Source organism: Podospora pseudopauciseta, chromosome 4, assembly GCF_035222475.1.
Source record: "Podospora pseudopauciseta strain CBS 411.78 chromosome 4, whole genome shotgun sequence".
Lineage (NCBI taxonomy): Eukaryota > Fungi > Ascomycota > Sordariomycetes > Sordariales > Podosporaceae > Podospora > Podospora pseudopauciseta.
In genome coordinates this window covers 668104-693825 of record NC_085894.1, presented here as the reverse complement: position 1 = coordinate 693825, position 25722 = coordinate 668104, and the positions used below count along the sequence as shown (strand labels likewise).

General features: G+C 43.2%; 6 protein-coding genes across 6 annotated transcripts; 4 read left to right on the top strand and 2 right to left on the bottom strand.

Annotated features, from left to right (window-relative positions):
• Window positions 1-4489: 4489 nt before the first annotated feature.
• Window positions 4490-7205, bottom strand: QC763_401760 (uncharacterized protein). The gene is made up of 2 exons (XM_062911809.1): window positions 6057-7205; window positions 4490-6007 (listed from the first exon to the last, which is right to left on the bottom strand). Exons 1-2 carry the CDS (start codon window positions 7005-7007, stop codon window positions 4676-4678), a joined length of 2283 nt encoding a protein of 760 aa, XP_062765401.1. The 5' UTR covers window positions 7008-7205; the 3' UTR covers window positions 4490-4675.
• Window positions 7206-8615: 1410 nt separating this feature from the next.
• Window positions 8616-9170, top strand: QC763_401750 (uncharacterized protein; the record flags this gene model as incomplete). Its single annotated transcript, XM_062911808.1, has 1 exon — window positions 8616-9170. One exon carries the CDS (start codon window positions 8616-8618, stop codon window positions 9168-9170), a length of 555 nt encoding a protein of 184 aa, XP_062765400.1.
• Window positions 9171-11588: 2418 nt separating this feature from the next.
• On the bottom strand, window positions 11589-12104 carry QC763_401745 (uncharacterized protein; the record flags this gene model as incomplete). The annotated part of the gene is made up of 1 exon (XM_062911807.1): window positions 11589-12104. One exon carries the CDS (start codon window positions 12102-12104, stop codon window positions 11589-11591), a length of 516 nt encoding a protein of 171 aa, XP_062765399.1.
• A 1622-nt stretch (window positions 12105-13726) lies between these two features.
• QC763_401740 (uncharacterized protein) lies at window positions 13727-14969 on the top strand (the record flags this gene model as incomplete). The annotated part of the gene is made up of 4 exons (XM_062911806.1): window positions 13727-13809; window positions 13971-14055; window positions 14200-14259; window positions 14343-14969. 4 exons carry the CDS (start codon window positions 13727-13729, stop codon window positions 14967-14969), a joined length of 855 nt encoding a protein of 284 aa, XP_062765398.1.
• Window positions 14970-16246: 1277 nt separating this feature from the next.
• QC763_401730 (uncharacterized protein) lies at window positions 16247-18364 on the top strand (the record flags this gene model as incomplete). Its single annotated transcript, XM_062911805.1, has 1 exon — window positions 16247-18364. One exon carries the CDS (start codon window positions 16247-16249, stop codon window positions 18362-18364), a length of 2118 nt encoding a protein of 705 aa, XP_062765397.1.
• A 354-nt stretch (window positions 18365-18718) lies between these two features.
• QC763_401720 (uncharacterized protein) lies at window positions 18719-19293 on the top strand (the record flags this gene model as incomplete). Its single annotated transcript, XM_062911804.1, has 2 exons — window positions 18719-18915; window positions 18948-19293. The coding sequence occupies 2 exons, from the start codon at window positions 18719-18721 to the stop codon at window positions 19291-19293; spliced, it is 543 nt and encodes a 180-aa protein (XP_062765396.1).
• Between the last annotated feature and the right edge of the window lie 6429 nt (window positions 19294-25722).

Below are 25722 nucleotides of genomic sequence, written 5' to 3'. Positions count from 1 at the left end.
AGAGTGTATGCTAGACACGGTCAGCGTCTCGGTTGCGTTGAATTGGCTGAAGTCGGCTTCTGAAGTATTAACAAACTTATGGCCAATTGGTCGGGAAGAACGACGTCTAGTGGTCCGTTTCCTGTCTGGTTATTCGCATGCCTGATCTTCTAACTGGGGGCGTGGCCGCTTTCTTTGTAAAGCAACAGAAGCTCCAATCCCATCAACCTGGCTCTCGCCTAGCACGATTCCGGTGCGAGGTTTGCTACTCCTATGGGCGTCGCATATGTGATGCTAGAATTCTGACTCCGATTGAACTTCCGTATTGCACAGGAAATGCGGGCATGGAATGGGGTTCTCGATACCGAAGCCTTGAATATAAGCCGTGTTGCATTCCCAAATATGTCGCTGCCAGTTGTTTCGATCCAGAAATTGCTTCATTCGCTTGTCCGCTGGAAGGCCTTTGTTCCCGAGATAACAGGGACAATATCCGGCATACACAGTGGCATGACGGAACGTCACTAGGTCGCACCAGAAAGGTACAGTACCATTGCTGATGTGATCTTGACAATGGTCCTCCCAATCCTTTTTGCCGGCTACCCACTTGCTGCATTGGAAACAGAACTCTGCAGAACCAGATTCAGCTTCATAATAGCTTTTAAAGCATTGGAACACATGCTTCCATCTATCTGTGGCAGGGAAGCTAATGCAGTTGTTAGCGGTCACAATGACTCCACTATATCTGGGACAGGTTGTTCTTACCTTGCAATATCTCGAGTGCAAGAAGGAACTGGACATTGGCCACCCATGGGCCGTAATACCTCCTGGTACGTAACGCGGGAGTCGTTTGTTCGAAGAGCAATAAGGTCTTGTAGCGCAGAGATACCTTCTTGACTCCGTAGCGGAACGGTGAGCGGCAGAGTATGAGCAAGGCGATCACGCTCAGGTACCATGCGGCGGATAACGCGGTCAAAATAACTGCGGTGCCATTTACCCTTGCTAGGTGCTTCACCTTTAGCTTGCCCCTAGAGTCTCCGGAGTTTTCCCAGCTCTTCGTCGATTAGCCGTTAGCGTAGATCGTAGAGCTGGCGCCGTTGAGCTTGAAGCTCTTCACGCCCATCGGTCGGGGCGGCATTAATCTGAATAGATAAATTGTTAATCTGCTTGCAAAGTTAAACAAAGTCCTCGCGGCGTTGCAGTTCTCCGAGGTCCTTGGAGGGGAGCGAGAACAGAATATCTAAGATTTTTCTTATAGACGCAGAACGGAAGTCTTCTATAAGATTCTACTTTGGTTCTAGGTTAAGGAAGGCTGCAGCCCCGTCCACATTACTTATATCGTCCAAATAGTGGCCGATAAGAGTCTTTAGGTTTTTATGCCTAGCGAACTTTCTTACTTGACCAAGCGAATAGCCGCTATCTATCGTAAATTAGTTTAATATACCGTAGACCTCACGAGAAAGTTCCTTACCGTTAACCTTAATAAGTGATTCCTTCCGGGAGGTATATAATCCTATCCTATCTATGAATCCCGACCGTACTGCCCATGCGGAACACTGGGCACCCCACGCGGTCGCGTTTTTAATCTTCTTAGTTGGTCCATTTACAGACATCTCCGGAAAGACTGGATCGTCCAAAACCTTATCCCGCTACCCTATGATCTGGAAATTGCTGCGAGGGTTCGGCCTCGCATTAAGGACATTATCGATAGTCTTATAGTCTTTAAAAGCACCCGCTAAAATTATGATTGCGAGTAAAAATAAGAGGCCATTTGCGAAAAGTGGAGGGGTGGGTTCTAGTCTCTCGTACAGTGGATGTTTCGGTCTGCATAAATCCAAGAACTATCAGCAACTCGCCAAGTACAAGGAAAACGATGGAATCCTGTGACTTACTTCTTTGGAGTGTCTTGCATACCCTTAGCAAGATCTTTCTTGAAACCTATCTTAATCTCGGGTTCCCTATCTTGCCATGCAACCATGCAAAGAAGATCCTACTTACTAAGGTTAGTAGAGATCTTGTCTATTCTGTTTTCAAGTGAACTGACTTTGTACTTCGCATTGCATATCTCCCGTAATCTCGCACCGGTGTAGGCATGCAACTTCAGCAGGGTGCTTTGATCTACCCGGCTCCCTTCGTGCACATAATTATGGTGGTCAATCAACTAGAGGTGCTCTTCTATAGCTGTGTAATTCTCTATCGTTAAGTATTTCGGTGCTTTTTCCTCTACCGATAGAGGAATTTTATATCTAAGTACATTTTGGATATACTCTATTATATTAGATTAGCGTAAATAGAAAAACAAGCTATTTATTTATACTTATATAGCATATGCTTTTCCGGACGGTTTCGGGAATAGATATATTAATTGCTTTTTACTATTGTAATATAAATCTTTACATTTTAACTCGTATAAATTTAACTATTAGCCTCCCCAGAAACTTATTTAACCAGTATTTAATTAAACGTATAATAGTTTCGGTAAAATACTTTATTATTTTTATATTAAACGGGTCTAATACTTTAAATATTACCGTGTATTTAACTTATATTAATACTTTAATTAAATTTAATAAAATAATTTTTATAATATATGTTTCTTAAATCTTTATTATTTCGTTATACCGCGGTTTAGTAATATCGCTAAGCGTTTTTCGAACTAAGTTATTATTAATTTTAGATTTATCTTTAGTAAGCCTATCCTATAACGCTACATTAATTAAATCGTTTGGATCTATCCCTTTCCTCCTTTCTCGATTCTAAATACTTTAATCGGACTTTAATTTTTTCTTAGCTCGGCTACCTTTACTAAATTCGTTATTATTTACGTTTATTTTAAATAATTATTTAAAAAGTTTAAAGTATATAAATAAATAAGTTAGAAGAATATAAAAGGCTTTTTTAAATTCTTAAATAGAAACGGAAAGGGGAAATGTAAAAAGTAAAAAAAAATATAAAAAAGAAAAAGAAATTTAAAGAGAAACGTTAACTATTTATAAATAAAATAAATATAGTTTCCTCTAACCTTCCTTATACTAGTATTATAAATATATAGTATATAGTTTTAAGGGATTAATAAAGATTATTCGCTAGGTTAGGTTCGGGACTCCGGTTAATATCTTTTATAAATAAGTAAGTAAATACGTAAATAAAAAATATTTTAATTATTTTTAAAGGTCTTATATCTATATTTAGGTTTAGCGTTAAAATTTATATATATTAAATTATTGGCCCCCCGGTTCCTAATAGTCTAAGACCTAATCGGTTTAATAATAGGAATATATATTAGCTTTACGGCTATAGTCTATAACGTTTATTACTTTATTATTTAAATAAAGTAGGAATATATATTTTCGAAGAAAGATCGACTATATTTTTTAATTTATAGATTAGCTCCGCATTAGCTATATTAAGGAGCTACTTTTAACGCTTATAAATGCCCTTTATTATTTTAATATCTATAGGGTCGAACGACTCTAAAAACGGCTCTAGCTAGCGGCTTAGATTACGGAAAGTTTATAATATTTAATTTAAAATTTTATATACTCGAGAGCCTAAAAATAAACGAATATATAATTTTTATTTTATAGATTAGCTCCGTATACTAGCTATATTAAGAAGTTATTTTTGGCTCTGGCAAAGGCTACTAGTTATAACCCTTAATATCTAAATTAGAACGACTCCGAAAACGGCTCCATTGTTTCTACCCCACCGCTCTAGCAGTTAACGAGATTCTTCTCCTTGGGCAGTGTACAGGTAAGACGTTAAGCATAGCATACAATCTGTATGTTGCCAGAGGCATTTAAGTTAAGGTAGTGGATGAGCTAGCATATGTTTAATGTTGAGTAAGGAGGAGGTCAAGCTGATAGGCACAAATTCAAGGTTCTTGAGAGAAAACTTTCGAAGAGCACCTGATCTACCAACGTCACGTAGTAAATAGGGTGAGCATACCCTAAGCAATCCCTGTACAGGATGAGAAATCGCTGAGCAATCCCTGAGCAGGATGAGCAAACTCTGAGCAATTCCTGAGCAGGGTGAGCATACCCTAAGTAGCCCCTGAGCAAGGTGAGCAGACCCTGAGGAAACCCTGAGCTGGGTGAGCAGACCCTGAACAAGGTGAGCAGACCCCGAGCAAACCCTGAGCTGAGTGAGTAAACCCTGAGCAAACCATGAGCTGGGTGAGCAGACCAGAGCCGAAGATGAGCCGGTCCTGAGCTCCGCCTGATTTAGTTTGGATAAAGCGGCGAGGAGTCACGTGGCGAATTGAGACCAGATTCCGGTTATGTTACAGTTTCTTCAACGTCTCGAACCATCAAGGAAGCCGTTAGCTGGAGTCAGAATAACAGTCAAGGACATGTTCAATGTCAAGGGGCTCACCACATTACTGGAAAGCCGTGAATATTTAGCCCTTAGCAAACCAGCCACGGAGACAGCACCAGCTATTCAGAAGCTTATAGATCAAGGCGCCGAGAATGTCGGTCTTTCGAAGATGTGTTCAATGGCTGGTGTCTACCCAACTACCCGCTTGCCCATCTCGTTCTCGACGGACTGAGCTCTGCTGTTTGCTGCCATGGAGGTCACGCATGGGACCAAACAGAAATGATACAGCACGATTTTATACGCCGTGTTTACGATAGGGCGATGCTCAACGGTGACACTAATACATACAAACTATGATTGGAACTATCGTGCACTTGCTCCTTTACCAAAGCTCACAAGTGGGCTTCTTGCTCATGCACTGGAAGCTCTCCCTGAACTCCCGGCTGTTTGCCATGGTACCCAGGATCCTCGCCCACTTTGGCGCATGGGGATCGGTATATATGCGATTAATGGCAGTGTCACGACGCGACTTGCCGCACCACCAGTTAGAGTAACTGACAAAGAAAAGCTGGCTTTGTGTGAAATGCTCCAGGCCAGGGAGGTGAGCGTTGGGCTTTTGGGCGGAGCGGCGCTTCCAGGCCTGGAAAGATGCCGAGAGGCCGCCAGCATCGGCAATGTTCTCGCCCAGTGTGAGTCGACCGTTGACGTGAAGAGGTTTGTCGTCAGGACCGGGAATGCTGAAGTTGCCGTACTGCTCGATGAAACATTTGGTACGTTCTTCAAATGCCTTGACAGTTCCGTCAGACCACCAGTCAGTGTAGTTACCGTTCTGATCATAATGGCGGCCGGTCGAGTCAAACGCGTGTGAAAGTTCGTGTCCTGCGACGGAGCCAAAGGCACCGTACGAGATGTAGGCGGGAACATCAACGTCAAAGACTGGAAACTGCATGATACCAGCGGGGAACACAATCTCGTTTCCAGGGGGGTTGTAGTAGGCGTTGACCGTGGGGACCGTCATGCCCCATTGATCCCGATCCACGGGCTTGCCCAGTGTTGACCACTCATCGGCGACGGCAAAGGCAATGACCGAAAGAGAATTGGAGAAGAAAGTCTCGGAGCTGATATTGACAGTTTTGTAGTAAGAGGCCAGGTTATCGGGATCCATGATGTCGGGGCTCTTGGTTGGGTAGCCGATCTTTTGCACAATATTGTGGACCTTCTCAATGGCTTTCTTGGTCGTGTCGTCGTCCATCCACTCGGTAGCCTTGAGCTTCTTGACAAACTCGTCCTTGATGTCGGAGACAATCAGGTCACCAAACTTCTTGGCTTCCGCCGAGAAGGCCTTCTCGACGAAGAAGCGAGACAAGATCCAACCAAGTCCGTCGTCGACGTGGTTGACACAGGTGCGCCAGCGCTCGGGGGCAGAGTTGGGGTCCTTTCCTGCGAGCTCATTGACGAAACCCTTGTACGGCTTCACTACAGGAGAGTCCACATACGAGTAGAAAGCCTGGACAACCTTCCACACAAAATAGTTTTGCACAATGGCGGGGTCGGTTTCGTCGAGGATCTTCTGTAGCTCCTTAAGATACTTGGGTGAAGCCACAATCAAACGCTCAACCTTGTTCTTGGAAGCGAGGGTGGAGATGATGTGATCGAGGTCGATCTTTGGCGCCAGTTCCGATGCATCCTTCAGCGACATTGGATTGTAGTATTTCTAGCAACAGTCAGTATGGTGAACGGGCTGGGAGCAGCAGGGCACTTACGGTGACGTCCTGCCGCTCCTCGGTCGATGGCGAAGCGGCAGCAAGCTTCTTCTCAAAATCGACAACGGCAGCGAGTACGTCCTTGTTCTCTTTGGGACCGAGCTGGGAGAGTACATCAACAACGACGCCCTGGTACTTCTTCACCAGGGCATCATCGTCGTAACGCTCCTTGGATGGAAGGCCGATCCTCCAGGGTGGCGCGACAGAGACAGCAACAACATCCGGATCGGCATCGTCAGCCCCCGTGCCAGAAGAAACGAGCCCAGAAACTCCATACTTGGACAAGAGGAGGATAGTTTCGCTGAGGGCGTTGCCTGATGAGCTGTCGGAAACAGGGAACGACTGCTTGACCTGTTCGACAATCTTGGCGAGGGGAGCAATGCCAAGCTCCTTGATAGTGGGTTCATCCAAACAGGCCTTGTAGGCATCGGTCAGTTTGTTGAAGTTTTCCTCATCAGCAGAAAGGCTGGTCGAGTCAAGCTGCATTGGGGAGAAGTATGAGTGTTTGGAGGACTTTGGATATGGGGCCTCGAGGATGTGACGGAGGAGGAGCTGTGAGTTTTCGGACATGATGGTGCCAGTGAAGGCATCGCCCTGGTCGGGTCGGAGATCATGACGCTCTCTCCAGCCCCCACAGACGAGCTCCTCAAAGTCGGTACATGGGTCAAGCTCCTTGAAGTTTGGGGACAAATTGTACAAGATTTCGGAAGAAGCGTGGATGCATGCCGGCGTCAAGCAGACGTCGCTCTTGGCGGGCTCCACCGGATTCGTGATGACAGCCGGTGTGGTCCTCGAGCAGACGTGCAAGACCGTCAAACCAAGAGAGGCGAAAAGGAAACCGCGTAGGAACCGGCGACGGCAATTGAGCTGTTTGTGATTTTGGTTGTGGTGAGTAGTAGAGAGCTCCTGGGGAGTGCTGGGCTCCAGGAAAGGCATCTTCTCCGAGACCATGTTGGGAGTCGCGTGACATGCACGCCTCGCAAGTCACTGTAGATGGAGGCTTCGATCAAACCACCTGAATAGAATAGGGGCGCCAACCAAACAACAATGACAGACCAAATAAATGAGAAAGCACCAAAATGGCGCAGGAAGACGATGTCTTTTTGTTTTTGATGATTCAGAGTTTAAAATGATGATGTTTTGATACAGGCAGCGCAAGTTGACGCATGACCGTATGACGTTTGTCCAGGCACCGGCTAATTCCGGACCCGGGGCAACAAAACTCCGATCCAAGCGACTTTCCGTTAGCGCCCTGTTGCAGTGGTTGGCGCACTTGTCATTGGCTCATCCGTTCTCGATTCTTCTTCTCTCCAGTTAATCAGTGACATGTGTTTCGAGTTATCTTCGAGGACGCAATCGCCGTCATCAAACGGCGGTGACCTGGAATGCATGCTCCTCAGTTATCGGAACCAGCCGTTACCAATCCACGAATAGCCCCCCTTTCTTTTGACTGGTTGGCTTCCCGTGTTTTCTGCTTCAGCATAAACACCATTTTCATGCCCATCAAACACAGCTTCTGAGGAATCCGGATATCAGCCTCTCAGTATACACGGAACCCAACTGCAGAAACTATCCTGTGACCATCCAAGAGTTGATATATGTCTCAACAACTCTGCTCACACGGTAGGTGTTAGGTAGGCACCTATGATATCCAACCTGACATGGCTGACTGCCGCCCTTACACGTGTTTCTCCCAGTGCTAGTAAACAGGAGGCTCATGCCAGGTACTCTTCTTGTCGTAAAACACATCACGATCCGTTGTCATCGCTCGAAGTACACTTGTTGGATGCCTTTTTGCCGGCCGCTCGGGCTACAAGCATCCTCGCGGCGGGTTTGTCAACTTCATGCCTAGCTGTCTTCAGCCAACTGCGGTGTCAAAAGGTCCAGCAACGAACAGGAAATAAACCATTCAGCTTCAAGAGGAAGTAAGATGATTGATATCTAATTTCTTAAATATAGCTATCCAGATCTGATCAGCATGAGTGAGGTGTTGGTCCTGTCATCTTCGCACATTTGTCCATGGCCAACAAGGAAGTTTGCACAGCCTCAACCGATGCCTGCTTCTATTTCTGACAAGACATCCGACGAACCGCAGTTCTGCAATTTTGTGGCTGCTTATCCCGGATCGTCCAAATCCCGATACTCTGGTTCCGGCTGCAGCCCTATAGCGACTGGTGAAAATGAAAGAGGAATGCTGCACTGCCGGCCGAAGCCTTGCACATGGCCTGCGGTGAACACAGGTGCGATGCCAAAAACAACACACGGTGAGAAGTGCCCACTGCGGCCGCCGGATGCTCTCACCTCCGCGCAATGCCATCTCCTAATCCATCACCAAGTTATCCATAGCCACGGAATTGTTGGCGACGAAATCCGTAATGGATTTGATATCTCGCGTATATAACACCATGGACAATCCGCCTTCACTGATGCCTTTTTCTCATCATCATCATCATCATCACCTTCATCAGCTTCACCAACCATCCAACCATCAACACATCTGACTCAAACGCTTCCACTCTTCCTCTCCAGATAACATCAGTCTTTACTCTATCCATCAAAATGCACTCCTCAACTCTCTTCATCACCCTCACCACCGCCCTCGGCCTCGTCTCCGCCGCTCCCACAGACAAGACCTACAACCCCACAAAAACCTCCGCCGCCCCCCGCACAACTCACACCGTCATCGCCGGCCGCGGCGGCCGTCTAATCTTTGACCCCGACAACGTAGTCGCCGAAGTCGGCTCCATAGTCGAATTCCACTTCAACCCCCTGAACCACTCCGTCGTCGAGTCCTCCTTTGACACGCCCTGCCAGCCCAAAGACGCCGACTCCTTCTTCAGCGGCTTCTTCCCCGTCCGCGAAGGACAGAGCGACGAGGTGTTCCAGATTGAGGTCAAGGACACCCGCCCGATCTGGTTCTACTGCGCTCAAAACAACAACGCTCACTGCCAGTCGGGTATGACTGGTGTTATCAACCAGAATTTTGACCGCCAGGAGTTTTCGCTGAGGGCGCATAAGGAGTTGGCTGCTGAGGTAGAGGGGCCTAGTGGTGTGCAGGGGGGCATTCAGGGGGGGTGGAGGATTCCTAACCCTAACCCATTGGGGGGCTTTTAGATGGGGGGGTGATGGGGTGTGATGGTTGTTTTTTGCACTTTTGGGTAGAGCGTTTGCATTTACATGTTGCATGGTTTCCTCTGTCTTTTGGAGCTAGATGGGTAAATGGAAAGGGCTAGAGATGGCTTGTATTGGCTTGCAAGCCTAGTTGTCTGCCTTTTGTATTCAGTTTTCTTCTTCTTTTACACTCCTTTAATTGAACCTTTATACTGTTAAAGATACATACCACCAAGCCTATCTTGTGGGTAAGATTTCCTTTTGGTTCCACAGATGGTGATAACAGGATGGATCTTGTTTGCGTGGTCCCAGGGCATAGGGCATGGGCTGGTCAAAGCAGCAGCAGGTTGGTGTGTATTGTACTCACCTGAGGAGGCAGCTGCGTGATCCGCAGCGAATGTGCATGCGTATTGTTTGATGAAATGTGTTTATGGGAGAAACCCGGCATCGGCAGCATAATATGCAGTCGGTGGGATACCGGCATGTAGAAAATTCGACAGTCCTATTATACAGTTACCGAGCAGGACACATGATCCCCCAACCTGGAAGTGACGTAGCAATACATAGTTCAAGATCAACACCCCATACCAGAGCCTGAAAAGCAAACCCGTCTAACCCTGACACGACACACCCTTCCTTGATCATATCCAACTCCTTCTTGCCCAACGGGTCTTTCTTGTCAAAGTGAGCCACCTTCCTCTCAGACGAAGTCCAAGACGTGATATCCAAATTATCACCACCCATATTCGTCTTCGGCTTCGTCTTCTGCTCACGGCCGTGGATGCTCATAAAATGAGGAACGTTTCCATATCTCTCCTTGTATCTGGTCAACTCCCTCTCATAGTGAAAGACATCGGACTTTGATGTGCTGTGCACAAGCTCACGCAATTCGCCCTCTACTTCTTCAATCTCCTGCACAAGTTCGCCCAGGTTGGGAAGTTCGTTCAGGGTAATGTTGTACTTTCTGGCATAGGCCAGTATTTGTTGGTCAAAGGAGTGAGGCCGCCACTTCTTTACCTCGCGGCTTGACAGGTCCAAGGGGCTCGGGCCTTGACTCGGCCAAGAGACTGTAACCACGCATATCAGAGGGGATAGACATCCACACGGCCTTGATGAAGCCCAGGTTCTTCACCGGGCAGTTATTGGGGAGAAGACCGTCTCGCTCAAATTGGGCCAGCATGAATAAGAACATACGGCCCATGAGACGCCCAAGTGGCATCGGCTCCCTCACTATCGTCGATTCTAGCATCATTGTTAGCCCTAATCGCCTTGAACATCGGCAATGCGGTCAACATACCGACTAGCAAGCGTGCCATAAGAATCGTTCTTCAAAAAGCACCCCAGAGCCTCACACACAGCCCACTTCTCCTGCCAACTATCGGTCTTCCTCAAATCCAGAATGAGATTCTAGAGGATCTCCAACGCGCCATACGCCGAATGATCATTAAAGGTATACATCTCAAAATTGTCCGGATCTCTGACCTCGCAGTGGGAGGACAAGTCCACAAACATCGACTTGGCTGCTTTGGTAAAGACATAAGGATGCCCAGGATGGTCATCGTACAGCTGCGTGCAGTAGCACTTCTTCCCATCATCGAACTTCGGTCTGTCCCCATGATCTTTATTCTTGCTGTTATTGCTGGTCTCTTCTTCATCTTCCTCCTCATCATCGCTGTCGCCGCTAGGGAATGGAGGGTCGCACATGAGCGCAAAGACAAAGGGGTCTTGCTTTCCATCCGTGAGGAAGGCCTGGTATTGAGCGGCGATATTGGCCGAGACTGACGGGGTGCTCCATCGGCTTGGACGGCCTTCTTCTTAGGTGCAGGCTTGGTGGTGGTAGCGGCAGCGGGTTGCTGTGCCTTGGAGGTTTCTACCGTTGCAACTGCTGCTGCAGGTTCGGCTTCGTTAGAGGGACGCGACTTTTTGGCGGCAGGGGCCGCTTTTGCGGCGCTGGCAGCGTTTCTTCTGAGGGGCATTGTGACTTTGCCGGATCTGTACACAGGTGTTCGATGAAGTTTTGGGTCAATAAGGAAGTTTGGAGAGTTAAATCGCCGTGTGAAGCGGTGAGGATGAAAAAAGGACAAGCCTCACGCCAAAAGAAGGCCGCTGACGAGACGCGTCGAAAATTGATGGTGATGCGAACCCCTGTGTTGGGTTGAACATCGGTATTAAGGAAGCGTTATCCACAATTCCTCATCCTGAGAGTGTTCTCACACTACAGTATCAGTCAAGAGACAGCACAAGTTAGTGTCGACAAACAATCGATTCGTGTACGTAAAGAGCGAGTTAGAAGATCCTCCAAAAGAAAACTAAGAAGTGGCCAACTTCCTACACAAGTGAAAGACTTGAGAAATGAACCAGAACCCCCCCAACCTCCTCAGTCATCTCTACCCATCCCCTCAAACCCCTGATCTCGACCACTCAAGAGCGGTCATGGCACTGCCAGTCCCACTTGGTGCCACCGCCGCAGCTGGCATAGGCCTCACCACCGTGGTGGCGGACGCAGTAGCTGTCCATGTTGACGCTGTATCGGTTGTTGTTGATCACACACTGCCAGGCACCGCACCCGTTGCCGTTGTCAATAGCGACGTACTCGTTGGTGTACTGCTCCTTGCAGGCAGCCTGGACGTCGATGTTGCTGAGCCAGACTCTCTTTGCGAGAGGGGCAGCGACCTCCTCCGCCGGCGCGGCGATGGCCGGAGCGACGAGGAATGTGGCACCGAGGATGGCGGTGAAGATGGTGGTGGGGTTGAACATCATTTTTACGGCTGAGCTGGAGGTTAGCAGTGTCAAAAGGTATTGGAGGTGTAAGGTTGGCTGACTTGGTAGTTTGTCTGGCGACTGAAGTATTGAAAGTTGGTTTTGACTGGTTGGTGTTGCTGACGACTGTGAGGGTCTGAGGATGATGAGAAGAAACCTGATGAGAGAGACTTCCATCCTCTCTTTATGGACAGTTTTGATCTATGATTGCTCTACCATGTCACGGAGCAAAGCTGTCGTTGCCGATCTCTGCATCCCTCAGAGGATGAAGGATTCTGACTTTGATCTCTTCAAACCTCCTTCTGGTGATGGATCTTCACGGTCTCTCGCATGATCTTCCATAGTTGTTCTTCATGTGGTGAATGCTCTGGTAATCGATGCAAAGAGGAGAAGGAGGCCTTACCTTCGCCGCTTGTTGGAAGTTCTTCAGGAGCAAAAAATCTCGGTTTATCCAATGAAACTTCAGATAGAGAGCTTACGAAACTGCTGGCGATTGACCATGGTTTACAAATAGAGCAATGTTTGTGTTTTTCAACGAGGATCAAGAGCCTTTCCACAATTCGGCGTAGAAGAAGTTCCTACTATAGGTAGGCATTGTAAGAGGCTGCTCAGCTGGGGGCTGTCCTTGTGCAAGTCCAGCTGCCCTTCTGACTACCAAAGGAAGCGATGATCAACAACTAGCCTATTCCTTCTACCAAAGTCTTCGGAGCCCCTGGGAACCACCCATAGAGGTGAGGTGGAGACATTCACCCAGCGAAAATATCCCCAACCAGACACAAAGGGTGGGGCTTGAAAATGCACAGAACTTGATTTTAATATGCCTATCTACCTACGCAGGCATTGACTGATTGTTTCATAAATACAGTCAATCCATCGTTGTTATTGTCTTGTGGTGAGAATTTGCTAGAAGACTTATTACACTTGTGCTTAGCTTACATTACCATTCATGTTTCTTCTTTCCCAGTCTTTAACATGATCCTGTTTCGTTGGATAGGCCAGTTTAGAGTAATCATTAGCGAGTCCTCACTCGCAACATGGTCCCGTTTCTCGTTAGAGCATTACCCAGCTCCCTGGCCAGTGGCCACCACCAACAGCTGTTACACACGAACCTCACAGGACTGTGCCTCTCATGCCTACCTAATAACCGTTAGCCTGACTGCCTCGCTAGCCAGGGTCGCTGATCATAAATCCGTACCAACACCATAACTCCGGCTCCGCACGGCATCCATCCAATACTTGCTGGATCTCATTAGGGGATTGTCGCCGTGCCTTGCTTTTTACGATCTTGTGCGGATCCATCAGCGTTTGGACGTTTCCAACCATCTTCAATACTATCGGAATGGGCGGAAGAAACGGAAGTTGGCCGTGCTGACAGTACTGCAATCGCCCCTGAATGGAGATCATTATCCAGAAGTGCCGGGTAACATTGGTTGGTCGATAGCTGTTATGGATAACTTGTCTCCTCGTTTGGGCATATCATCCCTGATGTGATATCAGCTGTCAACTAAACCACCCGCTCTCAGTTTCGGTCGCAGAATTTGCACTGTATCATTACAAGGGTAAAGCAAGTGTTCTGCAGAATGCGAATGGCTCACTCTACCTAGGCATCCAAGGTCGGTTTTGTGGTGAAATGCAGACTGAATTCCTCCCTAGGTAGGTAAGGTGCCTAGTGCATCATTCACGAGTGGTACTTCTATTTGTTCTTTATGTTACAATGGGTTGCTTTAACTAGTATCTCCTCGAGTCACGTTTCAAGTCAAGTCTTGACAGTTGGAATCCCGTCAATGGCCACTGTCACAATGTCATTGACTGGGACTAATGACGCACCATTACCGTCTGCACTTCTGGGAAGAAGGATGAAGAATTCATCTTTGAGGCCCTGGTAGAGCTCATCAATGACCTACCAGCAAATGTTATCAAAATCAAGGTCTCGGACGACTTCGAACTGCTGTCTTCCTCGACGGCAGCTGACGACGACAACACCATCATCCCCTTCTACACTTCACCAAACGACCTCCCACTACACCTTCCAAAGGTTCGGAGCTCAGGACTCACTGAAATTGAACCACTTGGAGTTCAGACCGACCACGTCACGTACGAATCCTCACCGGGCGACACGAAACATGTGGTCTTCAAGTACTACATCAACGAAGGCAACATTCCCATGTTCTGGCACGAAATGAACTGCGCTCTGAGAATTCCGCCGCACCCAAATATCGTACCCATCGACCGCATAGTCGTGGAATCAGTAACACCTGATGGGCCCGAAAACGTCGCGGGATTTACCACTCCTTTTGTTCCCGGGGACACCGTTCTGGACAACTTCAATCGGATCTTTAAGCTGAAGCATCTGAAGCAACTCATGACAGTATATCCGCCAACTTCATTCTCCATTACTGTCACTGACATTTTCAGACCATCGATCATCTCAATCTCAAACTCAGTATCGTCCACCGCGACATCACCACGTGGAACCTCCTCATCGATCCAGAAACAGACGACCTCCAAATCTTTGACTTCAACATGGGCACCAAGCTTACCTGGGAAGGTGACAATGACCACCTCAACACCTTTGGCTACGACGAAGACCGCAACGATGTCAAGCTCGCCGTTTTCGCCGTGTATGAAATTATCACGAGTGGCATTTCCTACCGCGAGGAAAACGAGCTGGAAAATCTAGATGTTGCCCAAGTACTGGATCAAGAAGAGTGGGAGCAACATCCCGATGTGCAGCTTGAGGAGGGGGTACCTGTGTCCGAATATCGACGTGTTCTTATGGAGTGGGTCAGTTCTCGGAAAAAGACCGAGAAGGAAACTACGTTCTATAAGCAGGCTCCTGAGTTTATCGACTCACCGGGCCAACCGGGGTTCCCGCTGGTCGACTTTGTGGGGAGCGTGACGCGGAAGGCATCGCAAATGCGGTCGGAGATGATCAGGAGAGGGGAGCCGTTTATCAGGTGGCAGCTTTCCGCAACAGCGCAGCTCCCGCTTCCAGAGGGTCAGCGTTTGCTTGCGACTGGTAAGATAGTTACGGAGAAGTAAGATTAAACCACATCTAGAGCCAAGAGCGAGTGGGAATCGAAGCTGAGACCGAAGGAAAGAGATAATAGATATGTCCCGGCGGTCATTGACGTATATACTTTCTCTCGAAATCCTGGACAATCCTGGACCTCAATGAGCTTTGTTTGGGAACCTGTACAGTTTGGTTCCATGAAGCGTCTCATGAAACGTTTGGTCAGGGTTTGGGCGCTTACAGGGTGATTATCGAAGATGTTCTGCCAAGAGAAGCTTTAACGTGGCCATCAAGCGAAGTGCATTAAGTCCATGAGCTGAACGCCAAAAAAAGACAGGTTTCTACTTGGCGATTGCCAGCATGGATATCCAAGCCAATAGCCGCAGCCTGCCACGCGCCGGCTTGAGCAACAGACACAGCCGTTTATGACAGGTTGACAACTCCTTGCCTCGCATGCTTCCACTCTAGAATCAACACCGACTCTGTCGACTCAACAAATTCTCACCATTGTTCCAGTCTCTTGGCTAATCGAGAAAGAAATCTCGTATCTCAAATCAGCAAGATGGCACAAATTGTGTTTAACGGGGACGGAATAGCCACATTGTTTCGCCAGTTTGACGAGAAATCCTACTCCATCGCGCTGGAAGCAGACAAGAAACCGCATATATCCCTCCATTTGCACAAGGATAGGCTTCATGTCGAGTCGAATGCCGATGACACCCAATCCATTGTCCAGCCATTTTCCAGGGTCCAGAGCATAGCAGGGGCCGAACGGGACTGCCTGGATGAAGTGCTTTGGGCCTTGGATCCAAAAGGGTTGCTCTTTCTGCGAAATATTCGGTCCTACGACGTGATCATCTGGGATGATTCTGGAAAACAACAGTGGAGACGAGATGCAAAGATAATCTCGCGTGTTGATCTGGTCATCCTTGAGACCGTCAATTACGTATCAGATGTCTCGAGCTTGACGCGCCCTAGTCGCTTTCTTGTTGTTGGGGGGGAAGAAAAAGAGGCAGGCAAAGAGCGCGTCATGGCCGCTTTCCCTGTTGATCAGCTCGGCAACCCTCTGATCGAGGATCAAGATGTGTTTTGCTTCATGTCTAAAAGGCCAAGGAAGTATAATGTACGGGTTATCCGTCTGGAAGAAGTTTGAACAGCCGGCTGACGATCTGTCTCTGTCATACAGTTTTTACTCCATTTCGATAACTGGGAAACACTCGACAGCACACAACTCGAGTTGGTGGCACACAGCATTCTGCTTTGCCTACACGCAATATCCACACTGCCATCACTCAAGTTTACTTGGATGCGCTATATACCTCATCGGCTGTGGCCAGAGAAGCTGGCTTCGCTTATTCGAACATGTCTATCATCGGACCCTTTGCTGGTCTACCAAGCAGGGCGCTATCGATCTATTTCTCAGCTGTGCACGTACTTCAAAGACCAGCTGGATTCCCACGGAAACCCCTTATTTCCAGACTCTGATGATACATCTGGCCAGCTTTCGTCACAGTACCAAAGTCAAGACCAAGAGATCTTGTTGGATTATGGACTTCACATAGTTAGTGCAGATGATATGATCGCTCGGGTGCGATCGTTGATGAAAAGCCGGGATTGGCAGAAGTTTCTCGGCAACCAAGATAAAGACTGGCGGTCTCGCATCAGAGCTTGGGCGTCGGGTGCCTTTAGAGACGGACACAGCATCGATCTCAAGACCCTTGGATTACTCTCTCTCGTTCCTGGTGGGTTGAACAGAGCGGTTGCTTCATGGAAGAGGCAAGGAGGCAGCATTTATATGCCTGACACTGACGGCCCTGTTGTTCCCGATGACCTCCCACTTGCGGTCCTAGATACAGACTTGTCTTGTGACCCCGATAATCGTGCGCTCTATGAATCGCTAGGTGCTGTGACCGCAGAATGGGAATTTGTTCAGAAGATTATCCTACTCAAACATAATGCGTGGAAGATAGGAGATTCCACCGACTCGGATATCAATGCTTCCAACAACCACCTTCGTTTCCTGTTTTGGGGTTATCAAAAGGGACATATCTCATCACCAGAGGATTTCCATCTTGTGATGTTTGACCAGCGTGGAAACCCCAAAGTGCCAAAACGGGACGCTCTTTATTTTTCGGCATTGTCTGGTTGGTCTGAGGAAGGCGGGCTATCAAGTCTTAGTGGTAAAGCTGGATACAAAGCTATCGCGGCAACCACCTCGTTCATCCACGATATATACACCAAAAGCCCGCCCCCTTTGATCAACAATCCTGCCACCACAGCCACCTGGAAGAATTTTCTCCTTCAAGTAGTGGGTGTCAGCTACAAACTACGAATCTTCGATCGCCAACACAAGGAACCTGTCCTAAGTGAAGAGTTTCTATTCATGGCCAAGCATAAGCCAGAATGGGCGCTCGATCGTCTTTATGAAGCCTACCACACAGACACGGCCAAATGGACGAAAAATACCAAAGCAACACAGTTGGTCAAGGAGATCAAGATCACCTGCCAAGATGGGATAAGCCTTCCGCTCAGTACAACAGTCCTTCCACTCCCTTCGGTCTTGGCCGCCTGCGCGTGCTCGAGCCTTTTCGGTAGCAAAACTTGCAAATCGCTGCCTCTGCTCCGGGTTCGAAAACCGCTACTCAAATCCGACGAACACCCATCCTCACGGTGGAAACTCTTCGCCGCTCATTTTGGAATAGACCACCCGGGCAACCCCAGCCTGACATGCCTCGTAGCTATCCTGAAAGCCTTCATCATCCGGGAACACTCCTACTTGGTTGTTAAAGGGGCGCTCACGGACTGGGTTGTGAAAATTTACCTCCTAATCTGGAAGCAGCGAACCTCCAACCTGGAGTCCATCCGATCGTGGTTCGACAAAAACCCAGGCGTGCTTTACACCCCACAGCTGGAGGCCGAAGGGCGGCAAGTGCCGCCGGTTTGGGGCACCCGTCAGGGTTCGGAGGGATACCCTGCCGCGGTGGTGACCCAGGCCTGGAACCCCGTTCTTTATCGTCTTGGGCAGGATGATCGGGAGAGTTTGAAGGGTTTCTTTCGAGATGGGTTGGGATTGTGGGTTGATATCTGTCTGCGGGCATCAGGCGGGTTGTTGCCTGTGAGATGTATTGCTATACCTGTTCCTGTAAGGGTGTATCCGAAAAAAGGAATCAGGGTCAGCCTCCCTCCTCCTGGGGCGTATGAGGATGTTGCGAAGAGATTAGGGGGCAGGTCTGTTTGTGTGGAAAAGGCAAAAGATGACAAGGTGGAACCTGTGAAGGTGCTCTTGTCTGCGAGAGAAAAGCCGATCCAGGACAAAAAGGCGGGACCTGTTAACGTGCTCTTGTCTGTGAGAGAAAAGCCTTTGGTTGTGGAACTCTGCAGTAAGGTTGAGGAGCTGGACGTATTTGTGTTTAAGGGGGTCTGAGTTTACCACTGTTGCTCGGGTAATGCTAGGGGGGTAGAGGTACTAATAATTTGTCCACATTGTTGTTATTTTCTATGATTAGGCTGCACGGTTAGGTACTCTAGCTTTCATTAGCAATCCGAAGTTGTTTGAAATATTCTATAAGGAGACTACCCAGTGCACGGTAAAAATCTTGACGTTTCGGACACGTGATGCACCGAGCCAGAGGCACATTTGGCGACTGTGAGGGCATCAATGAGATAAAGCTTGTGATGTTGGGCGATTTTTCTGAACATCCATCAATGTCGGGCTCGGGCAGAACCTTGAACTGCACAAAGCCGGAACCATTCTCAAAGAATTGTCTACCTCGACAAAATGACGCGCTGGCATGAACCCGAGTGCCTAACGCCAGATATCAATCTGGATGGCGTCACCTGCTTCCATCATGTCGCTCTTGCGATTATGCCCCAGACCTGGAAAGGCTACTGGGCGAGCAAAAAAATCACAGCCCGTTTCCGGCCCCTCCACCCGATGAACCAAAAGGGAGAATGGACCTGTGGTGGCCTCCTTCTGTCCCTTGGATTGGAGAAAGTTCTAGAGGCAGATATACGCGCGAAGACGAGACCAACAATGACGGCAATGGCCTCGACACTTCGACGAACTCTTCGATCTATCCTGGCAAGCTCTGTTATGGGGAGTTTCGCCTGGCCTGTATCACCAGTCCAGGTCATGACCAGCCAGTCCATCTTGATCTTGAAACACACTCAATCGACAACTGTCCTGAATACGAAACGGCATCCTACACCTGGGGCGGGGAAGAGGACGACAACACCAAGAAGTATCCCGTGTTCGTGGGGCCATATGGGGATGTCAGCTTTCAGACTCGCAATTGTTGGGAGATGCTGCGGTTTTCTTCATCCCGGGTGAGGGATTCGACTGATGTGGATTGACGCCATCTGTACCAACCAGGAAGATGCCGTTGAACGAGGTTCACAAGTTTGCAGAATGGGGGCAACCTACCGCCAATATATCCAAGTCGTGGTGTGTCTCGGTCCAGATATTGCATGGCTCCTCCCTCCCGGTCAACATGCTAAGCGAAGAACCGTGGAATCAATCGACGAGCTTCGGTTGAAACAAGATTTGAATGGTCTTCTTGTTTTCGGCCACGAGACCGTATCCATACTTTGCAGACGATTTTTCACTCGACTCTGGGTTGTTCAGGAAATTGCTCTTGCATCTTGTGTGCTGATGAGGGTGGAAAATATTGACTTCTGAGCTGACCGGGCATCGGGACAAGATCGTGCTAACTGGGTAGATTCATTCAAGCAAACCGAAGGATTATAAAGTAATAAAATAAATCCTTTAACGATATTTAAAGGTAGCGTTAATAATAACGTAGTAAATATTAATAAAGGAAGAAAGTAAAGTAAATAGTAATAGCGTTATAGTATTATAGTATGTTAGTTATTATTTTCGGTTATTTAAAGATTATATATAATAAGGGCTATAATTTTAGGGCTTGGAACTTATAGTTTAATTTAGGCTAATAATCTTTAATAGCTTCGAAGAGCGTAATACTGAAAAATAAAAAAGAAAATACAGTCTTAGTGATCCTGAACACGTATTTTATCCTCCTTTGCCTGGCCCGTGCCTTTGTTAGCCTTAGGCCGCTGCTAAGTCCTTTAATATTATATAGGGCCAGTGGCCTTCCTTTGATAACCGCTATGCCTTTTGATTGTCTGCCTCACTTTAACGACTGGTTCACAACGTGCACTTACCCCTCCTTGCGGTGGTATCGACAGTGTTATTAGTGATAGTTATAAGTAGTTGGCTTTTGCCGTGTAACAATATATAATAATAGCTTGTCTTTATTATAATAGTTTAAATACTAACGATTATAACTTATATTATATAGTGCGGAACTATCTATTTATATTAGCTAGTTCCTCCGTATATATTGTGACGAACCTTTATCCAGAACCTCTAAAAGGGATACTAGTTAAAGGCATTTCTGAATAATCCTAGTTCTATATAGCTAAATAGTATATAATAATAGCTTATTTTAATTACAATAGTCTAATATTAACGATTATAACTTATATTATATATTACGGAACTATCTATTTACGCTAGCTAGTTCCTCCGTATATATAGACTTTAGAACCCTAAGGTACTTACCCTATTACGGCTTCGATTACTCCTAATATATTATATCTTATAATATATTTATTATACTATACCTTTAATTACCTTTAGCACTTTATATCTTATAAACTACTCGTAAACTTTAGTACTATAGTACTTTTACTTATACCTAATTAGCTATCCCCTAACCTCCTTAATAATTAATTAAGCGCCTTACGCTTTATATATAGCGTAACTTATTATTAGTTTAAATATAATATAATACTTTTCTTTTTAAATCGACGTCCCGACAATTATATTTTTAAAATAATACTTATATTCCCGCTTCCTTTATATTTCTATAATACGTCCCTTCTTCTCCTATTTAAATTATTATATTTAATCGTATAAAGAAATCGACTTATATAAATACTAACCGTCACCGTAATTAAGTATAATTCCTTACGAAATTTAGCTTCGTAATACCTAAATATATTTATTATAAGGAAAATAACCTTTAATACATAGCTTTTCCTCGATATAATTAGTACCTTTTATATATTAATTTTAACTGCTTTTACTATAACGTTTATAGCGTAAATCGTAAATCTTTTTTTAATTCTTTCTTTTCCTCTTTAACCGGTTCCGTAGTCCGTCCTTTAATTAAAAAAAAAAACGCTTAAATACTGAAAAGTAAGTTACTTTAAGTAAACTTCTTTATCTCGAGGCGTAATCGCGCGCCCTTAAGGTTCGAGCCCTTGTTACTTTTCGTCGCGAATCCCGGCTCCTTAAGGAAGAAGAGAAAAAAGCTTCCGCGCGGCCTACTACCCCGTATAGCCCGCCGGTAGCGGATACCTCCGCTATTCCTTCTTTTACTACCGTTTCTTCTTTCGACTTTTCTTTCCTAGATCCCTCCCTGGGCCTTAACTAGCCTTCGGATCTTCCTTTAGACCTTAATACTACCAGTCCTTCCTTTTTAACCGCATTAAATACTACCGATAGCGCGCCTTTTACTTCCCGAAATACCTAAGGTACGTAATACTATTTATATTTAATTCCTTTTATACCTTCTAACCTTATAATATAGTATATAGTATATCGATTATTACGTCGAAGGCGTAAGTTCGATTCCTATCGAGGTTCTTTTAATTCCGTTTTATAGCTATCTAGCTATAGGCCGGAGCTAAGTCTTTTTACTTACTTAAGCTTTAGTCGGTCTAGATATTATTAATAGAATTCTTTTTATTTATTTAAGTAATTAAAGTATATTTATAATTCCTATAAATTATTTATAACCGGATATCTTAATTAATTAAATAAATACTTTAATTAACCTTTATTAAACTATAAATTTAATATTTTTTTTATATTATACTCTTCTTTTTCGTCTTCCGCTATTACTTATATATTAGCCTTACTTATATATAATACGGGTTCTAAAAGTAAAATATAAAAGGTATATAACTATAGACGTATTATATTAAATAGCTTTAATTCGAATACCGTTTTTAATATTTTTCTTTTAACTTTAAATAGTTTTACTCTCCTATAGTCTAACTTTTTACTAAGTCTTTTAATATATAAATTACGTATAGAAAGGAATATTATATTTTTCCTTTTACAGTAAGGTCTCTCGAGCTTTTTAATATTATAATATTTCTATATTCTTTCCCTTATAAACTTTAGTTTTTACTTAAGCTTACCGTAAAATATATATATTTTATTTACTTTAACCCCGGCTTTAGGTATTTTAACCGTAAGTCCTTACCGTAAGTTTGCTTTATAGCCGAAATTCGCGAAGAACGGTATAGCTTTAGTTATTTTAATTAGCGATATATTATATATTAATTATACTATAAATAATAGTTTAATCTAATCGTCCTATTCGAAATTAATATAATTCTGTAAATATTATTTTACGATTTAATTAAACCGTTCCGTTTAACTATCCGTTTAAAGGTAATAAGCCGAAGATACTTTACTTACTACCTTTAGCCTCGTTATTAACGCTTTTTAAAACTTCGATATAAATTTAATATTATAATCCGTAATAAATTCCTTTAGCTATATATATATTAATATAATATACTATAATACTATATCCGCTAATTATTTTACCGACTAGGTTTCCTTATAAAGTAAGAAATATATTTATTTAATAAACCTATTAACTACTATTAATATATTATTATACTTAACGCCGGTTACCGTATTTTTAAACTTTAGTAATTTAGTAATAAAATCTATTATAATTAAACTTTATAACCGTTTTACTATTAATAGTAACTCTAAAAATCTATAAGGTTTATACCTCGTAACCTTCGTTCTTTTATATATATAGTATAACTAAATAGCTTCTTTAACGTTATCCTTAATCCTTAATTAATTAAAATATTATTTAATCTTTTTTATAGTTTTAGCGATACTTATATATCCTCCGAGCTTCGATATATAAATTTTTATTATTAATACCGTTTTATTATTTAGCTTTACGTATATTCGATTTTTATATTATAGTTTTCTTTAATTATTTTTTTAAATACCTTATAACTTTAGCTCTTTTTATTAGTATTATTTTATAATATCGTTACTTAACTTCCTTTAGTATTTATTAGAAGTAACTTTTTTACAATATATTACGTAATACTTTATATACGGCTATAGTAGATACTTAAAAGTATTATTTAGCGTTTCCTTAAGTAATAATAGTAACTTCCTAGGTATATCTTTATAGTAGTCGGCTCGCTAGTTAATTATATTTACCTTAGCGTTTTCCGAACCCTTTTTATAGTTAATTTAAAAATTACATTCCGAAAGAAACTTTAATTATTATATTTACCGTACGTTAAAAACCTTTATAATAATAAAGTACCGTAGACTTTTATAATTTATATAGATCTATATTTTATATTTAATATTATTAAAATATAGCTTTTACTTTTTAAACGTTATAATAATAGTAAATAGCTTTTTATCGTAGATCGGGTAGTTTTAATATATTCCCTCGAGCTTCTTCGAAAAGAAAGCTACCGGGTATAACTTACTATCGTCGTTTCGTTACCCTAATTATCCACCGATTATATAGTTTAATATATCTACCTCGACCTCGAATAGTTAACTAAAGTTTAATAATTTAAGTACCGGGTCCTTTAAAATAGCTTTTTTTAGCTCCCGGAAAGATTATTCTTTTTCCTGCCCCTACCGGAACTTTATATTCTTTTTAATTAAATAATTAAGTAGCCTCGTAATACTTATATAGCTCCGGATAAATATTTAATAGAAGTTTATAAACCTTAAAAATTTTTTAACGTATATTTATAATTATAGCGTAGGCTAGTCTTTAACTACCGCGATTTTCCTAAGTTTTATACGAACTTTATTTAACGATATTAAATATTTTAAATATATTATTTTCTATATATAGAACTCGCTTTTTTCTTTATTAATTAAAAGTCCGGTTTTATATAATATATTAAATATCTTTTATATATACCGCTTATATTCCTTTAAAGTACGTAAATAAATAAAAATATTATTAAGATAGTATATTATTATTTTATCGAGGTATTTCTATATTATATAGTTAACGAAAAATTAAAACGTTACGAACGTATTAATTAGCTTAAATAGTATTATAAAATACTTAAAATAGTTATAGGATATATAAAATACTATTTTTTATTCGTTTCTTTTTTTAATTTATATATAAACGTACCCGATAGGTATATTTAAACGTATTGAAATAGTGAGAAAACACACAAACCAACCACAACACCACAAATATGCCCTCAACAGGGTCTCTAAATGGACACACCTGCGTGACAGTAGCTCGCTCGCAGGCCGCACTCCACGTAGGACAAAGAAAAGACTCTATAGGCTCGCAGACTATATAATAAGCACCTGATCGGCCTAATTAGAGGCCAGAATTGCCTACACGCGTGCAAGGTATAAAAATATAAAGAAATAAAAGTCGATAATCTATCTAAAATAGAATGTCCGAAGTAGACCGCTTATATATATAACCCCTAAACCCCCGAGAGCCCACTTCCTTACTTAAACCCTTAGGCCTGTAGCCGCACCCTAAACTAAACCTCCCTTCGCATTTAACTACTATAAACTAATAAGTAAATACGTATATAAGGAAAAAAATATCCCTTTTAAGCGAAAAAAAATATATTATTTAGTAAAAAGAAGAAAAAATAATATAATCCTACTATTCCTTTATCCATTCTCCTTTAATTAGAGAAAGGAGTATCTTTACTTCTCGGATTTTAAAATATATTTCCGTCCTTATCGAGCTATTATAACTAGCGACTTAACGATTTTCTCCTTTCGTCTTTAAAGAACTTTAAAAGCCTATTTTTATTTTATAAAATAAAATATATAATTAGGCGAAAAGTATATTATTAACGACCTTAAATAATTATAAGTAAGGGGCCGGGTAATTACTAGTTTAAAGAGAAGCGGCGAGTCTATCGTTATAGAAGTACGAAGCTTAAAAGAAATTACTACTTTATTTAATTATTAAAAGTCGTTTAATACGCTATATAGTTTAAACTTTTTATAATTAAAGGGAAGACTTATAATATATTTATTTCCCTTAATAATAATAATTAAAGCTAATAGAGAACTAAGGAAAGAAATAAACTAAGAAAGTAATAGGGATTTAAATAATAATAAAAAAGTACTTAATAAGTTAAATCCTTCCGCGTTTATTAAGTCCTTTAAGCCCCTTTTCCTTTATTTTTTATTATATACCCTTTAATTAAGTTTATACTTTAAAAACCTTTTTATATAAGTTATTTATAACTTTATTATTTTTTTTTTATAACGTTTATAGTTTTATAATTTTTATAATAATAATCCCCTCTTTAAGCCTTTATTACTATTAAATCCTTTTCTTTACTATACGAAGTACCTCCTTAAAAGTAAATATAGTAATACTTTAAAATTTAAAAACTATATTCCTATACCTTACCCTATTTACCGTAAATTAACTTCCTTACTTTTATATTAAAATTATATTAAAAAATATAACGGATATAAAATATTAAATAAAAAATAGCGTCCGTTTAATACCCTTTTTAATCCTTTAACGAATTTATATAAACTAAAATACTAATAGTAATATTATAAATACTTATTATTTAATAATTTCCGATATTAATATAAATAGAAAAGACTTAATATCGTCGGTTAAAAATATTATAATTATTATTAGGTAGGAAAAAGTATATTAATAACTTTATTATAAT

What these genes read in the sequence shown, in the direction of transcription:
- QC763_401760 (XM_062911809.1), bottom strand. Translation starts at nt 7,007, where the DNA reads ATGGTCTCGGAGAAGATGCCTTTCCTGGAGCCCAGCACTCCCCAGGAG. An exon ending in AGGAGCGGCAGGACGTCACC is followed by an intron (nt 6,008 to 6,056) that starts GTAAGTGCCCTG and finishes GACTGTTGCTAG; the next exon opens with AAATACTACAATCCAATGTC.